The sequence below is a fragment of the Patiria miniata genome, unplaced genomic scaffold (assembly GCF_015706575.1).
Source record: "Patiria miniata isolate m_02_andy unplaced genomic scaffold, ASM1570657v1 HiC_scaffold_2, whole genome shotgun sequence".
NCBI lineage: Eukaryota > Metazoa > Echinodermata > Asteroidea > Valvatida > Asterinidae > Patiria > Patiria miniata.
Genome location: NW_024037058.1, coordinates 10,413,001 through 10,430,033, shown reverse-complemented (window position 1 = coordinate 10,430,033; position 17,033 = coordinate 10,413,001). Strand labels below are relative to the sequence as shown.

The 17,033-nt window shown below is 42.1% G+C and overlaps 1 protein-coding gene across 2 annotated transcripts; it reads left to right on the top strand.

The window, feature by feature from the left end:
• Positions 1-2,901: 2,901 nt before the first annotated feature.
• On the top strand, positions 2,902-12,675 carry LOC119726476 (cytochrome P450 4F22-like). Of its 2 annotated transcripts, none has more exons than XM_038198180.1 (11): positions 2,902-3,117; positions 4,357-4,569; positions 5,107-5,278; positions 5,756-5,940; positions 6,216-6,340; positions 6,690-6,752; positions 6,917-7,040; positions 7,241-7,515; positions 8,550-8,745; positions 9,666-9,748; positions 11,245-12,675. In XM_038198180.1, the coding sequence occupies exons 2-11, from the start codon at positions 4,408-4,410 to the stop codon at positions 11,411-11,413; spliced, it is 1,554 nt and encodes a 517-aa protein (XP_038054108.1). In that variant the 5' UTR covers positions 2,902-3,117; positions 4,357-4,407; the 3' UTR covers positions 11,414-12,675. The 2 variants fall into 2 exon arrangements, with proteins under 2 accessions (XP_038054108.1, XP_038054109.1); XM_038198181.1 differs by having other exon boundaries at positions 4,316-4,569.
• Positions 12,676-17,033: the final 4,358 nt, after the last annotated feature.

Sequence of the window (17,033 nt, the reverse complement as noted above, 5' to 3'; positions counted from 1 at the left end):
TTATTGTGCTTAATTTAGAGACCCGGTTTGTGTTTCAAAACTTGTATCCAACGAGGGCAAGGCTAAACCTGTAGTATGACACGCTGAGAAATTGTCCTTACCCGTTTGAGTTTCTTCCTGTTCTGCTGTGTATAAAGGAACCGAATGTGCATAAAAGTCAGAACACTCTGTATCAAGGACTGGTAAAATAAACGCAGAATAGTCCGGCGGTACACATGCCTTGCTTAAGTTTCCTTAAAAAGTACATGCGTTGGTTAGCTTTGCTGCATCATGTCAGTTTTCCTTTTTCAGTTGAGTTTATCATCCACTACAGTCATGGGCGTCTCGAGGGGGGGGGGGAGCAAGGGGGCGCTTCCCCCCCCCCCCACGAAAACGAAAAAAAAAGAGGGGAAAAAAAGGGAAAAAGAGGTACGAAGCCATATTGCTGTAAATTTGATGGGGGGGGGGGGGGGTAGGGCAAATGCTCACGCTGCCCCCCCCCCGGAAAAAAATCCTGGCGACGCCCATGACTACAGTGCCAAGATACTTATACTCCACATTCGGGCTCTTTCTACATTGTAGTCATTGGTTCATGAGCCAGCCCAGGCGCCGCGGCCCGGGTTAAGTGTTTCGTATAGGCCCTATAATTTGGCACCATGTGTTCCGTAGGCCCTACTCCACCCTGGACACCACATTGCACTAGGGGGCGCTCTTCAGGATTTAGATGTATATCAACATGTATATATATTCGTGCTTCATCGAAAACAGCGCATTTTAAAAGCTTTTTTGTACTTTGTTTCTCCACTTTTCAATGCTATTAAATACATTTGGGTTTTTGAGATGCTCGAAAAATACCTCAAAGTCCGCGTTTTGTTTTTCCTATCACGAAAAAGTGTGGGGGATGATTCAATAACCCACCCCCTGGTCTAAAAGTGGGGGAATATATACCCCCCCCCCATCCTCGAGATTTACGCCCCTGGCTTTGGTCTTGCCAACGGCTTTTTTATTTTGGGGCCAACCCCCACGATGCAATGGATAGGCAGACAGAAGGCGACTGGCTGGGCTTTTTTAAGCTCGGGCAACTAGAGCTTCTACAAGTCACTCGGGTATCGGTCGGTCGGTCCTGCAGTCGGTCCCCCCCCAAAAAAAATTGACCAAAACGAACCCCTAATTAGCTCACCCATACAACTACCAAATTGTAACTGTCCAAAAAAAACCCACCCAAACAAAATACATTAAATACTTGACAAAAATCGTTTGTAACAATTCGTGACATTGTTTATGAAATTGTTTTAATATAGGCAAGAAAATGTGTGGTAATGTGACAGTCACGTGATTTTTTTTTTGTCCTCTATGAACTTAGGAAGTTCGGGGGTTTCCGTGACTTGTGACTACATCACCCCTACCTCTGGCCCTGTGTCATTTTTAGGAGTCTCAAGGCATGGGAGTGAGGATACATTTTCCTTATGAAGGTCACTATTATTTTGCATTTTGACTTTCAACAAAATTGGAAATTCTTATTGAAGTGAGTAATAATTGTATAATTTCATGCATGGGCGTCAATACTCAATTTTTTTCCGGGGCCTTTAAAGGGAATATACAACATTTGCAAACATCGAAAAATAAAACTACCAAGTTTTTGCGAAATACCTTAATAGGATGTTGGTAAATGACAGTCTAAAGCATCCTGTAAAATTATGGAACCTGGTATACTGTCATTTTCAAGAAAAGTGGTATTTTGTATCAATTTCCAACGCTGATCGGCCGATCAGCGTTGGAAACAACTAGCTTTTTTTCAAATACTGGCCCCAATTGACCATTGCACTTGTTTGCAATCGATTACAAACCTATGAACGGGTACGAACCAGCTAGACTGGTTCCCTGACCTTACAATTCCCCAATGTATGTAAACTGCTCTGTTTCTTCTTATATGGAGTCAGGGAACCAGACTACAGGAAAATGATCGTTTTTCTTGGTTTTTATAGCATTTTCGAACCCAAAACCTCCAAAAAGTCAGTGTAACTATATTTGCTTTATATTTCCAACCCCCCAATTCCATCCATTTCTGAAAATTACAGCAAAAGCAAATGATGTATATTCCCTTTAAGCGGGCCCCGAACCCAACGCCGTAATAAGGGCTTCGCGCTTCTTGCTCGCATTAGTTCTGATCAAGGTACATGTCCCCTCCCCCACTTTTGAGAAGCGATTGACGCCCCTGATTTCATGCATTAAGACTTTCATGAAAGACGGCTCTTACCGTGCAGTCGCACCTGTTACTTTCATTAAACGAATATGTATTTTGTTGGTAAAAAAAACACCGTTTCATTACTTCCATTGAATGTCATCTGTTTACAGTGGCGTAGCCAGGAATTTTTCAGTGGGGGGGGGGGGGGGGGGGGGGGGGGGGGGGGGGGGGGGGGCGCTGGGGGGGGGGCTGGAACATTTCATGGGGGGGGGCCTCGTGTAGATCAATGATAATTTTTTAGAAACTCAAAATCTCAATGGGGGGGGGGGGGCGACAAGGTTTCATGGGGTGGAGGTTTGCACTCTCTGAGTGCCGTCTAGTTTCCAATGTTTTCCATATTGTGTTCCACTCAACATGGAATTTGGGACATATTCAATGGGAATTCACTAAAATCCCATTGGATCAGTCAGATCCCATTATAAAGTCAACCTGAATGGAAAATGGAACCGACGGGGACTTTCAAGTTAATGGGACTCGATTGGAATTTTCTCCTGATGGGATACGTCTTTAAAACAAATAGTGGTTTTCAACACTGCTCACAACCCCCTGCTGCGTATCTATATGTTGAACATCGAAAGCTGTGCGGCACTTTCAAAGAGGTTCGTTGATCCATTGTGAAATGAAAATAAGAGCAAAATGTTGCCGTCGTGTGTATTGTCAAAGGTCATGATTGCGACTCTCGGTCAAAGTTCGGGTTTGTGTCAGATCGCATATCGTCGGGGGTTAGTGTGACGTTGCATTGCTTGAATGATAAGGCTTTGTGTTGCAGGAAGGTTATGTTAATAATTCGTCCATTATTGTTATATAGACTCTACACTGTGGCATTTATTATAGATCCAGGAATATCAGTGCATGCCTCGAAACCACATTATTAGGAACAGGTGAGCTATAAGGTGAGTCTGACGTTAATGTATAGATTTTCCGGCCGGCTACTTATTTCAAAATATTTGTCATTCAAATTCACCAACTGTAAGATCCAACTTCGTCCGAGAAAATTTTTAGGCTACACGCTTTTAACAAACCCAATTTAGTTATTTACCATTCAAGTTCAAAGGCAGTGATCACCCTCTGTAGTCACCGGGTCGAGAATATTCGCCTTTAGGTTTGGTTTATATAGAAGAGACGATCGAATATACTCTGGGACTGAAACGTGTGCTCATGGTTTGAATTTGCTGGAACTGAATTTGAAATTGTCCGAAGACGAAATTAAACACTGCACTAAACTGATGCTGATGGACGAATTTGAATAAAAGAAACGGTGAATTTGAATGATAAAGTTTTAAAATAGCCGGTAAAACCTATGTCAATAGTCATTCTGGACCATAGCGCTGTAATTTAATATAGCTCTATGTTCTGGACTGTATATGTATACAGTATACGATCGTGTCAACGAGTGCGTTGTACGGTTATCCAGTGGCGTAGCCAGGAATTTTTCAGTGGGGGGAGGGGGGGGGGCGCTGGGGGGGGGGGGCGCTGGGGGGGCTGGAACATTTCATGGGGGGGGGGCGTCATGTAGATTAATGATAATTTTTTAGAAACTCAAAATCTCAGTGAGGGGGGGGGGGGGGGGGGTGGGGCGACTGGGGGGCGACAAGGTTTCATGGGGGGGCTGTCCCCCCCCCCCCCCCCCGTGGCTACGCCACTGCCGTTATCGGTTGGTGCATGGTTCAACGACAATGCTCTTATTACCGCCGAGGAGGTTATGTTTTCAGCGGTGTTGGTTGGTTTGTTTGCTGATAATTCTGTATTAATACAGAGTGTTTCTGCCCTTCATTTCAAAACATGATGAGCGTTTTAAAAGTTAGTCGTGTTGGATGTACGCCTATATAGCTCATAATAACTGATTCAATTACTCCAACCTCACTAATGATGTTTAAATTATTATCTTTTGCTAAGAAAATATTGGTTAAAGTGGTCAGAAATAATTGTGACCGAACTCCACGTGCCCCAAACCCCTACGCCATAAGGCTTCGCGCTTCGCACTCGCATTATAGTTCTGGCTGATCTAGGTATGCCCCCCCCCCCCCCCCCCCTTTTGAGAAGCGATTGACGCCCCTGTATTAAATTAGGCTCTTTTCCTTTTACTCAAAGCTAGCTATATTGGACTGAAAGGGCATAATTTCCTTTGCCAGCAATTGTTGACTACAGCTCAGCTACGTTACCTGTTGTACTGAAAAGGCATCATGGCAGTAGCCGGAATCGTCGTGAGCGTGGCACTGGTGGTCATATTGGTATATGTAGCCTACTTTCTTGTCAGTACGGTAAGCTCGATTCGGAAGCAGAGAGCAGTGCTTCTGCAATGGCCAGGCCTCCCCGTCCACTGGCTCTATGGAAACCTTCATCAGGTAAGGACATTTCTTACTGCTCTTGTTGACACCCTATAACTTTAAATGCACGATTTCCCCAGTTTGAGTGTCATGTTCTCAATATTATGGTCAACCGTTTCAATCGAGTCATCACAAGTCAATGACAGTCAATCGCAATTCATAACACAACGAGTCCAACCCGGTCGCAAGTGAAGTGACGGTGAGCAATGACGAATGGATGTCATTTGGACAGCTCATCACTTGACCTAAGACTTCCAGTTACTAGGTTGCCGATGGATCTAATTCGATGATTATCTCTTCGTCAGTTTTCTATACGTCGATATGCCTTGAAATCGGCTGATTCAAAACAGTTGTTGCAAGACCGGAACGTCATAGAAGTGGGACTTTTCTCGGCACTCTCATTATAGTTATGAAACTTAGGCCTCCTGAAATCTTGAATAGCTGTGCAGCCCAATTACCTTCTCACAATTACAACCGTTAAAACGGATGCTTCAAAATGCAGTCTGATTCAGATCTTCGTTAGCATGTCATTGGTCTGATTTACCAACTCCCCAGCATCCGATGGCAAATCTGAAAACACGCACCGAGTCACCAGAGGAAGGCTTCATATTCAACTGTAAACTGACAGACAAGTTCCCCAGAGGATTCTACTTACTTTTTGGCCCGACGGGAGGTTTTCTTTTGGCAAACCACCCGGACATCTGTAGACCTGTGATGAAAGGACGCGGTAAGCTCGATTGAAATATACAAGAGTCTACTTTTGTCATGCACGTTTTCCCCATTGTAAGGTAGGCCTTATTATTTTTCAGATTCTGCTTCAAATTAAAACAAAGTTTTATCCTGACAAGAATATTTTGTTTACAAAATAACGTGCTTACTTGTCACCGTTTCTGTGCTGCCTTGTCGACCTCGAATATTGCCTCTTTTGAACGACGAGTACATTTTTGTCATTTTTAAATACCATGTTAATCTTGTCAAAACGTCAATTTTGTTTCTGTGTTATAACACCTTTAAAGAGGCTAAAAAGATTGAGAGGTTAAACATCATATTTCAGGGTTTATGCTTGAGGAGAAAGGATTGTATTCGCAGAGATATCCTAGATCTGTGTGGCATGAGTTCCTGATCCTTGTTTGGAGGTTCACGAAGCAATGCGTCTGCTAGGCGTATTACACCAACGCCCTACATTATAATCGTATATTTCCAGATCCCAAGCCACTGATGCAGGGCCAGCCTTCCTACAATTTCTTGCGGCCCTGGCTGGGTGACGGTCTGCTCCTTGCCAAGGGCGATACCTGGCTCCGTAATCGTCGCCTCCTCACCCCGGCTTTCCACTTTGATGTCCTCAAGCCTTACGTACCAGTCTACAACGAGGCGGTGGATGTATTCATGGTTCGTTCCACCAAACTTTTGAAGTAATAATAACTTAATTCAAGAGGGGGAGTGTGGCCTATATTAGGGATCGTGGCTCATGATCACAATGTCAGGCCTGGTTACGAATCAAGCTGCTGGCCTTACATGTATGTTGTGTCCTTGGGCAAGCCACTTCATTCCCATTTACCCCTCTCCGCATACATGGGTACAGCCATTAGCTGGAAAGTACCCGTCATATACTTTCATCCAGTGAGGGAATAGAGTCATTTGTTTGACCTTTCATCTCAATCTAGACCAAGCTGGACAAGTGTGCTACCGATGGAGTTAGTTTTGAAGTCACCAAGAACATCAGCCTCTTAACCCTCGACGTCCTCCTTCGATGTGCCTTCTCGTACGAATCAGACTGCCAAATCAGAGGGTACGTATATCCCCACTAGTACTGTGCCAATATGAAGGGCAGTCGTGTGTGAGGCTGCGAGTCCTGCGACTATATTTGTCTAGATTTTTTCAGGCAGGTCAAAACATTTGGTGAAAAAAATGGGATGTGTATTAATTAAAATTCTATGCATAATCCGATGGCACAGATACTGGCTGTTTGTGCATTGATGATGGTAAAACTATCAACAAATTCTACCACGGCAGTATATTCAACGCACGTCGATGCGGGAAATGGAGAATTCTCTGCAGAATGTTGAAACCAAGATTTGTTTCAGATAACTTTCACAGTATTGTAACAACTTAAATCAAACTATACCCCATTCTTGCAGTGATAAGCATCCTTATGTGAAGGCCACGTCCCAGTTATCGACCATCGTCATAGACAGAATGTTGTAAGTATAGGCCTTCATGTATTGACGTAAAGGTGATTTGACATTGAAATTATTGTATTTCCTTAACATTAAGCTTCATCAGACTGTTGCATGCTGTGGTATTTTCTCGCAACTGGTTTGCTATAATTTAGATTTGGTAAAAAATGTTTTTACTTTTTTAACAGTTCGATGCTTCTTTACTTCAATTTGCCGTTCAAGCTGTCTTCAATGGGACGCAGGTTTATGAAGAGTTGCGACTTTGTTCATAACGTGTCTGATGAGGTCATAAAACGGCGTCGATCAGAACTGGTATGTTGCACACATAATATACGATGAACATGAAAGCAAATAACTGCTCAGTTTATGGGTGTTTTTTTAAATGTGTAATCATGGCAATTTTTTTTCAATATATCTAACCTGCGTCCCCTGCGCCCAAGCAGGAGCAGACAATTTGTCTCTTGGTGAGTATGTAGAACGAATTTGTCACTGGAGTATTTACTTCCTCTTAGGAGGCAAAGAAGCAACATCCAGACGCTGGGTCTGAACGCAAGTACCTGGACTTCTTGGACATCTTGCTGTCCGCCAGAGATGAAGACAACAAGGGATTGACGGATCTGGAGATCCGTAACGAGGTGGACACTTTTCTTTTCGAGGGTCACGACACCACGGCCAGCGGCCTGACCTGGATGCTGTATGCCATGGCAACCAATCCTGATCATCAGAGGAAAGTCCAGGAGGAAATTGATGAGGTGATGGCGGGCAGAGAGTCGGAGGAAGTCTTGTGGTAAGGGCGAACCGTTAAGATTTACGTTTATCCAGTTATAATAGGTCATCTTCGTTCGTATGATTTTTTAGTAGCTAAATCACTAAGGAATGTCACATTCTTGCAGCCACTTTTAATTGGTTATATCTCCATCAAGCTCGATCAGACCGGGGGTCCGTGAGGGGGCTTGAAGATTGGGCACGCTTGCAGGAATAGTTAATATTTTCTGGGGAATATATTGTTTGGGGAGACCCACTAGAGCAGGTATCATCGTCAAAAGCAAGGATGCGGTAGAGGAAGGGGCGGGTATTTCCCCGCCCCGTGAGGAGGCGATTTAGCCTTACCCTAAGGCGTACACTCAAGGTGGAGCCCTCGTGATTGAATGCTCCTCGATGAACTCATGCGGTGTAATTAGCCCTCTCCCATTCATCCGTCCATGTCAACCACGACGAGGATGGTGGATCTGCTGTTGAGTTGTTTTGGCACAGATAGCGATAATTATTATTGCCTGGATGCTGTATGCCATGGCAACCAATCCTGAACATCAGAGGAAAGTCCAGGAGGAAATCGACGAGGTGATGGCGGGCAGAGAGTCGGAGGAAGTCCTGTGGTAAGGGAGATCAGATTCAGGATTGATCAGGGGGTGGCTGAGGTATTGAACTCTAAGGGGAAAACAGATGTTGATAATATTCGTCATAACAGATCAAATTCGCCTAAGCTGTTGCCGACTGGCAGCATCTACAGATCAACGTCGTCTTATATAAATTAGACGAATTTGATTTCTGAATAACACGATTCGGCGTGGACGAGATGAAATCAAATACACCGGGTCGAAAACGTGTGCTCATTGTTTGAATTTATTTATTTGAATTTATTATTTGGACTAAATTGAAATTGTCGGACAAGAGACGAAATGAAACTTTGAAAGTGCACTAAATCGATGTTGCTGGACGAAATTGAATACAAGAATCGCTAAATTCGAACGAACAATCTTTTAAATTAGCCGGGAAAACCTATACCAAGGTATGGACCACTTCTGCACTTTTGTTTTACAGGGAGGATCTTGGGAAGTTCAAGTACCTGGTGCAGTGTCTCAAGGAGACGATGAGGATGTACCCTCCGGTGCCGTACATCATGAGGGTTCTGGAGAGGGATGTTGAAATTGATGGCAAGGCCCTCCTAGCTGGAACAACCATACAATTAGCCATCTACTGCCTTCACCATAACCCTCTCATCTGGCCTGATCATATGGTAATTGATCAACATTAATATATACAGAAACCAAACGCTCGTATACAATTAGCGCACCTGTGTATGCTCTTTTATGTTGCTTCGGAGCTTCAGGATATCTGTCTTCTTTATACATGTAATACAGGCTGAGATGTGTGTTCCGTGCCTCAACATAAAAACAAATCGCCTCTCTTTCTCTGCTTTGTACCTGTACTTCCTATAAAGATCCCATTGTGTGTGTATGTCTCGCTTGCATGCATGGTGTCTGTATGTACTTTTTCTGTACTGTCACGTTTCGTTTTGCAAAAGGCCTATGTGCACAAAATGCAACGGTTAATGGAAATAATTATGTTCAGTGTATTCAGGTCCTCTGCTATGATTTCACTGTCCTCTGAAGTCACAGTTGGCCCGTACAAAAATGATTTCTTCGATTTGTTTTGCTTTTTTGGCAAATGCACTTCTTTCGGACTTTCAATAGTCAAATATTACACCATTATTTCTATGGCATCTCTTCAAAAGGAATATCGCTATTACGCAAAACATAACGTTAATGATGAAAAATGTGGCGAAATTGCTTCACCAAAGCTGACCACACCCACTTGGTTTGAACATGCAAATTGGGTCAAAGTAATACATTAGTATAATGTATATGACCCAGTCCAGCTGGTGGGTGCCTTGCGAAGCGCGGCATCCCACTAGTAAGAAGAATGCATTGGACATTTGGTGGACACATCTGTTCAGATAGAACTCAAAATAGCCTGTCATAACGTATCAATTTGAGAATTTAGTGACATATATTTTGGGGAAGTTGGTTGATGAGTGACCACCTTATTTTTGTTGTGTGTATATTTAAAGACCTACTGGCTATAATCCTACAGTGGACAATTTATTTGGGAATGCATTTCATTATTTTCGCTTTATATCGCTGTTCAATTCAACAGACTTTCGATCCTGACCGATTCTCTTCTGAGAATATCCAGAAAATGGACCCCTTCTCTTATCTACCATTTGCTGCAGGTCCCAGGTAAAAAGAACAACAGTTAGTATTGTGCATTAAATTCTTCATTAAAAGACAATCGCTGTTTTTCAATCTCAATTTACATCATGATGCACAGATTATATGAACCAAATGTGATTGTTGGCCGTTTCTCAGACCCGGATTTGTCCCCGTAGCTAGCGGCTTTAAGCTATAGTCCATCATTTGCAGCCATCCGAAAAAAGTAACTGGCGTATTATTGTTGCAAAACATACTTGGTTGAAAGATAGTAGGTGGACTAAACTCCCTGTACAATTAATCTTTCTGGCAAGCTGTCATTTCGAAGTAATCAACGAAAGAAGGCCTTTCCAACGGTGCGTCTTAAGAAAATTTAAATTAGTAGTTCATTTGTTATTCGGCGCAGCGCGCGGTTGCTATAATTCGTCGGAGCAGTGCGCGACATCGCGTATAGCTGCAATTCAGAACAATTCAAACATGATTCAGCAACCTTTGATTTGAAATTGAGATCCTAGAATGCTGTTTTTCTCGGAATATACAGCTGAAGCTGAGCTGAAACTTCATCAGGTTAGTTGTTCAGTATCCTTCATTAGATTTTGAACAAGTTTGTTGCTTCAAATGAACAAAATGCACAAATTACAAATGATGGACTATATCTTTAAGGCATGCAGTTTTGGCAATGGATCTAGAGCCTGAGGCCAACCGAAGTCAAAGTTTTAGAAAAAGCCCATATGATTATAAGCTGTTCATTCTTGAAAATGAGAGTCGCATGCAAAACAAATGTTGAACATTATAGATGGCAATTCTCTGGTTCGCAAAATTGTCTTAATTTATCTTGAAAGAACTGCAAGAACGATTCCTTCATTGAGCAGACACTGACTGTTTTGTGCAAATACGTTAAGTTGTGTACTCACATAGAGCTGTATTAAATTACTCTCCGAAATTGCCTATAGGTTTAAGACACAGAGTATTAATGTGGGTATCCCAACTCAGTTTATCATCAATAATAAGGCCAAGATAATGGACTTCGGAAGTTCTCCTGATAATACCATTGTCAATTTGGAACGAGTTTAAGTAATCCGGCACTTTTTCCCCATTTTGTTTGGAGTATACACACAGATAATATACTTGACTGGATCATGCTTGACCTGTTTCTTTTAGGGTCAAAGTGATACTTTTCGAGTCAAAACGACTCTTCTCTGGATCATTTTCCTGGCCATTTTGACGCAGAAACCTTGGCAAATGCGTCACATTAAGTTGGCGCTTGGCCTAGATAAATACACTCTAAAAATGTTGGGCAAAATGGGTGATTATTCGAACAACGATGGGCGAATAGTTAACACATTCAACTATTGGGCAAAATTGCCTGCACCTAATATTGCGTTGTTTGTATTTTGCCCAACGAATTATTTACCAACTATTTTACAGTGTAGAGACATTGTTATAAACGATATCACAACTCCAATGATTAAAAACAATCTCCTTTTTTGCAAACTATAGTATACTTTTTTGATTTTTTTCTTCAGGAACTGTATCGGGCAGAATTTTGCCATGAACGAGGAGAAAGTGATCCTGGTTCGTCTGTTGAGGAGGTTCCACCTGGAGTTGGACCCCAACCACCCGGTCAAGTTCTCCGGAGAAATGATCCTGAAAGCTCAGAATGATATCAAGATCTATCTCAAGCCACGCGTGTAATTTCATTTTGTGATATGGATCGTCTGACGTGACCAAAACGTGTTTCGAAAATTAATACATGTTCTCCGATAGCTCTATTTGACAGGATTATTTTTTAACAATGTTGAGTATCATACTGAGATAACGGTTCGTTCAATCATATTTTAATAACAATTTTGTACATTGTCTAAGATTCTGTGCAAATTAAAATTGCATAGATGTGACATGATATATGCAATTACGTTTTGAATGTGGCACCCGAGAAATGCATGTTCAAAATGATGTCTGGTTTTGAAGACTTAAATCAACTCAAGATCAAACAGAGAGGAAGGATTGAAAAGTTCTTATTAAATACCAAAGTAATATGCATAAAGGAATCTTCAGGCGGAGTTTATCATGAAACCAATGCTGTTCGAAGACCGAAAAGTAAGACTGAAAAGAAGAGTAAGGTTTTTTAGTATTGGTTTCCCGGCTATTTTTAAACATTTTTCGTACGAATTCACTGATTCTTTTATTCAAATTCGTCTAGCATGCAACATCGATTTAGTGCACTTCCAATGGTTAATTTCGTCTTTTGCCAGACAATTTCAAAGTAAGTCTAAACAAATTCAAACAATGAGCAAAGTGAATGTTTTCGACCCGGATTATTCGATTTCGTCTACTTCGAGTCGTGTTATTTCAAGAAATCAAATTCGTCTAATTGATATATATAAGACGAATTCGATCCTTGAATGCTGCCTTGTGTCAACAGCTTAGACGAATTTGATATGTAATGACAAATATTCTCGACCCGGTGACTAAAGAGGGTGACTGAACTGTAAAATTCAATGGTACACGACTAAAAGTTTATTTTGTTAAAAGCGTGTGAAATTTATCGTGGACGAAATTGAAGGATGGAGTTGGTGAATTTGAATGAAAAATCTTTTAAAATAGCCGGGAAAATCTATCTAAAAGAAATGCACTTAATACCTTGATAGTTTTATAGAAATGTATTCGTGACCAGGGAAAATCCATTGATGGAGCTTTGCCATTATAAACGGGTTATATAATAGGCCTGCAGTTAACAACACATGTACATTTGTTTAGATTTACAATGATCGAGTCATTTGATTTCTGAACTGTTTCAGCGCGATAACTTGGGAAATACTTTACTTTACCTGAAATTTTGTTTGTGGGTTGCTCTTGGTAATCTTAAGAAGCCTATTGCTTTTTGGCCGACGGGTCAAAGGTCAAGGTCACTATTGTCAAAACAATAGATATTTTCTGAGCGCGATTACTGCAAATTACTTGAAATTTTGTTTGTGGGTTGCTCTTGCAGTCTTAAGTAAGATTTGAGGCTTTGCATGGTGCAGATACTTAATAATGAAAGGTTTGCGAAACACCACGTGCGAATAATTCCTCAACTAAGAGAATGGTTCTGAAAAGAACCAGAGGTACGTCTTAAGAAGTCTTAAAAAGCCTGTTGCTTTTGGGCCCGACGGGTCACAGGTCAAGGACATTTTTGCTAAAACAATAGAAATCTTCCAATTTGGTTAGGTACACTGACAAGTGTCCGTACTAAATGACTGTATATAAACTGCCAGCATGCCAGGGGAGATCGCGTAAGTTTCACTTGCAGTTGTTTTTTTTAGAAAAGGGATTGCGCCTTAGCGAAATTTAGAGTTGAAAGTGTAAAAGCCTTTTTTTTTGTTTTACTTATCTTTTTGAATTGTCATGTAGTTCGTTTTCTTCTACCTGAGTACGGGCGATCTGAGTCTGTTATTCAATTTATGCATTATGCAAAAGTGACGTAGCCAGTTTGTATTGTACACGTATTTGGGTGAATAATACATTGTTTGGTCACCTTTGTGCTTCCCGCTCGAGAACGGCTATAGTTGTGTTCGTCAACACGAGAATTTACTTCTTTAGCCTATATTCTGTCCGAGTAATTTCGGCTTTTATTGTGTAATTTAATGTTTGTCCAATGCTTGCCCATCTTAGTTTTGTATAACAAGTTAAAGGTTCGTTGCCTGGATGCACGTGCATAGAGGAGACTTGCGCGAGCGTATGGTGTTCAGATGGGTGATTTGGCAACAGCCGCTGATTAGAATCTTAAAACGTCTCTCAGAGAACCCGTGTGATCCGACGCGTTACCCCGACAGACGCACTGTGTGAGAATTCGTGGCTTCGTCGCGGCTTGTATGGGTGATGGGCGCATTATGTTTATGGTGTAAATCGAGGACACACAATGTGAAACATCCGTATGTAATATCCATGAACACAATGCACACTGTCTGCATCATGCGGTTACGTCTCGATAGTCCGACGCCCCATTGGTCCGACGAAACATTGGTCCGACGAGTTCCACTGGTTCAGGTTGACTGACCCTTATAAACGCTAACCTTAATCCTATATGGGGCGTCGGACCAATGGGTCTTCGGACCAATGCATACTCCGGACCAATGGGACTTCGAACCAATGGGACGTCGGACCAATGGGATGTCGGACCAATGGGACTTCAGTGACCAATGGGACTTCGGTAACCAATGGGACTTCGGACCAATGGGACTTCGGACCAATGGGATGTCGGACCAATGGGACTTCGGACCAATGGGACTTCGGACCAATGGGACTTCAGACCAATGAGACGTTTAGGCCTATACCAATGGAACGTATAGACCAATGGGCCGTCGGACCAATGGGATGTCGGACCAATGGGACGTTTATACCAATGGAACGTATAGAGCAATGGCTTCGAACTACAGAGACGTCGATCCTACACAAACCCACACCTCCAGATCGTGATGTGTAGTGGTTGGGGTCATGCGTCGTGTCACACAGGTTCTCGGTGAGAGACGTTTCGAAAGAAGGACATTTATTAATCTGCGCAAAGACCCGGAGAAATTGTAATTTTGTCAGTTACAGAAATGAAGTTTGTTTTTGTGAAAGTGTCTCACGCATTTTGGAATACATGCTGCACGGTTAGTACAGTACATGAATTGTTGTGTGCAAAAGTGCATTTCCTTATTGACCTTTCTTTTGTTTTGTAAATATTGGCTGATTTGTTTTCAAAGTATTGCGGTTGAAAATCACATACCAGTGATGTAGTGCCTTGATGCTGGGCCTTGGCCTTAAGGCTGCCTTAAGGCTGGATTTTAGGGCCTTGGCCTTGGCCTCGAGGCTTGAGGGCAAAAGCCTTGGCCTTGGCCCTGGCCTTGAGGGTTCAGGGCCTTGCAATTTTGAGTCAAGGCTCTTCAAGGCCCATAGATTTTTGCATTTTCCAGATAAATCTGTTCGAAATTTTGCTGTTACCATTTTGTATTACATGTACCATGGAGGAGGGAAGCACCCTGTAGATTTGTGTGTTGGGCACACTTCCACTTTTGTAGCATCACATTTTGTTACCATTGTAGTAGATTTGCTGCAAAAATATTCCGTACACTTGTGGGGCTAATGAGATGATCACTTTAATTGCATATAACTATAGAATAGATTTGATTGGTTGTATATGTCTCCTTAAAGTGCTAAATATTTGCATGTATCTGTTTTAGATAATGCTGATATTTCTGACCATGTTGGGCCAGCAAATAAAAAAATCCCAAATCAGTTTCTTGGATCCCCCTTTTGTTACACTTGGGAGAATTGTGTGTCAATATAGAAGTAAATCATTATTTTGTTTAGTTAAACCATATTGAAGTCCTGAACTTATACTTAAATAGATACAGTGCAGTCATAAAATGGTGCAGGCCTATGCGAGCATGTTGATTGCAATTAAAGAAATGTTGTTCTTCGTAACGAGCAATTCGTGATGATAAGGGCGGATCCAGGGGGGCCAAAAGGGGCCATGCCCCCCCCCCCCCAAACGAAACCATTTTTTTTTTTATGTGACGTCGTAATAAAGTCAGGCAATGAGTACACCACCATCTTTTCCTCAAAAAACATCGGTTAAAATGGTCAGAAATTGCCTCAAATCGCACCACAGAGCATCTCGAATCCAAATTTTTTTCGGGGCCCTTAAGCGGGCCCCGAAGCCCAAGCTGTCATTTTTTTTACCCACTTTTTTGGGGGGGACCAAAATTTCTTTGCCCCCCCCAAATTGTGTTCTGGATCCGCCCTTGCGTGATGATGTGTCACTCATGTGACTATAATTAGTTCTATATCAGTGGTCATTTCATAAAACAGGGCCTTGGCCTTGGCCTTTGCCTTGAGGGTTAAGCCTTGGCCTTGGCCTCGAGGCTTGAGGGTCAAAGCCTTGGCCTTGGCCTTGGCCTTGAGGGTCAAAGCCTTGGCCTTGGCCTTGGCCTTGAGGGTCAAAGCCTTTGCTCCAACACTGTCACATACATGTATTGTATTCAAATTACTGTATATGTAATTACAAAGCATTCGACATAAGCTCTCCTTTGCGTCGATTGAGTTCTTCGTATATCTCACTTTCCTTTAATGCTTCCTTTCTTCCATTACGTTGCTGTAAATTCAAATTTTAATTAAAACTGAATTCGTATAGATCTACGATTCTACGGTTATCCTGAGTGCGATCATCTTCAAATTGCTTCCTCTTTTACCGAAAATTCCATTGTTTCCTCTTTCTCTTTCTGTTACTTCTGCACCGAATTCTTGGACATTTTTGACAAATGTCTGAAATTGTTGACCTCCATGAACTTTATGCCAAAGCGGCGCTGACCTCCACAAAGGTATTACCGATGTGCCCTTTGCTTTTTCGAGCATGACTGGGACTCTGTGGGAGGGAGTAAGCAGCGATAGCGCCAAAATGCAGCTGTTTAAATCCATTGAAACAGTGCAACTATTATATGCAGTTGTAATGCCCTATAGCGATCACTGAAACCCTGGCCACGAATCTTGGTGCTACCCACCGCGCTCTCCTATGCTGAGAAGTCGCCTTCGCTTAGTTGGTCACGCACTAAGGAGACCTGAGGTGCCTCTTGCTGTCTTCCTGAACCCCCCAAACCAACTATCAAAGCCCTTCCGTCAGGGAGGAGGCTTGCAGTGCGTCGTACCTATGCCTCTGGCAGAGTGCCTAAACGCCATCGGCCTTAAACACAATCAGGCTGTTCGTGCTGCCCAGGATCGGGCTGGATGGCTGAGACGAATCTCAAGCTTTGGAAAAACCATAAGTCACAACGTTTCGAGTCGATTACGACACTCCAGTCGCGTCAACTACAGGGTGAGTCCAAAAATGCGGAACCCAACCACCCCCTCCCCAAAAAAATATATTTCATATTTAAAAAAAAAAATGAAGCACCAAACATAATGGTGACTGGAAAGCCAATTTCATAAGCTACTTTTAGAAGAAAAAAAATACTGAAATTGCTCAATCCGTTCAAAGAATATCACAATTTAAATACAATATGACCCTAAAACCTCTTTTGTCCAAAAATGCGATTTCAAGAATCGTCGTCACAATATTGTCTTCAAACATCACCAGCGATAAAAGCTCACTTTAAAATGTTAACGTATCCAACAGTCCTTTTGAAGGCCCGTCTTTTAATAAAAGTGGATTGTATAACTCATATTGATCACCTATAAGCAGGGTTGTTAATAAAATTGTGTACTGGAGATGTTGACAGTTGTTGAAAAAAGATATTGTGTGTCATTTTGTCTTTGTTGTTCAAACAGTCAAAACACATGAAGTGTTTTTTTTTTA

Coding starts and splice junctions, on each gene's coding strand:
- LOC119726476 (XM_038198180.1), top strand. CDS start 4,408: ATGGCAGTAGCCGGAATCGTCGTGAGCGTGGCACTGGTGGTCATATTG. Junction 7,041..7,240: donor AACGGCGTCGATCAGAACTG/GTATGTTGCACA, acceptor ACTTCCTCTTAG/GAGGCAAAGAAGCAACATCC. Junction 8,746..9,665: donor TCATCTGGCCTGATCATATG/GTAATTGATCAA, acceptor TCAATTCAACAG/ACTTTCGATCCTGACCGATT.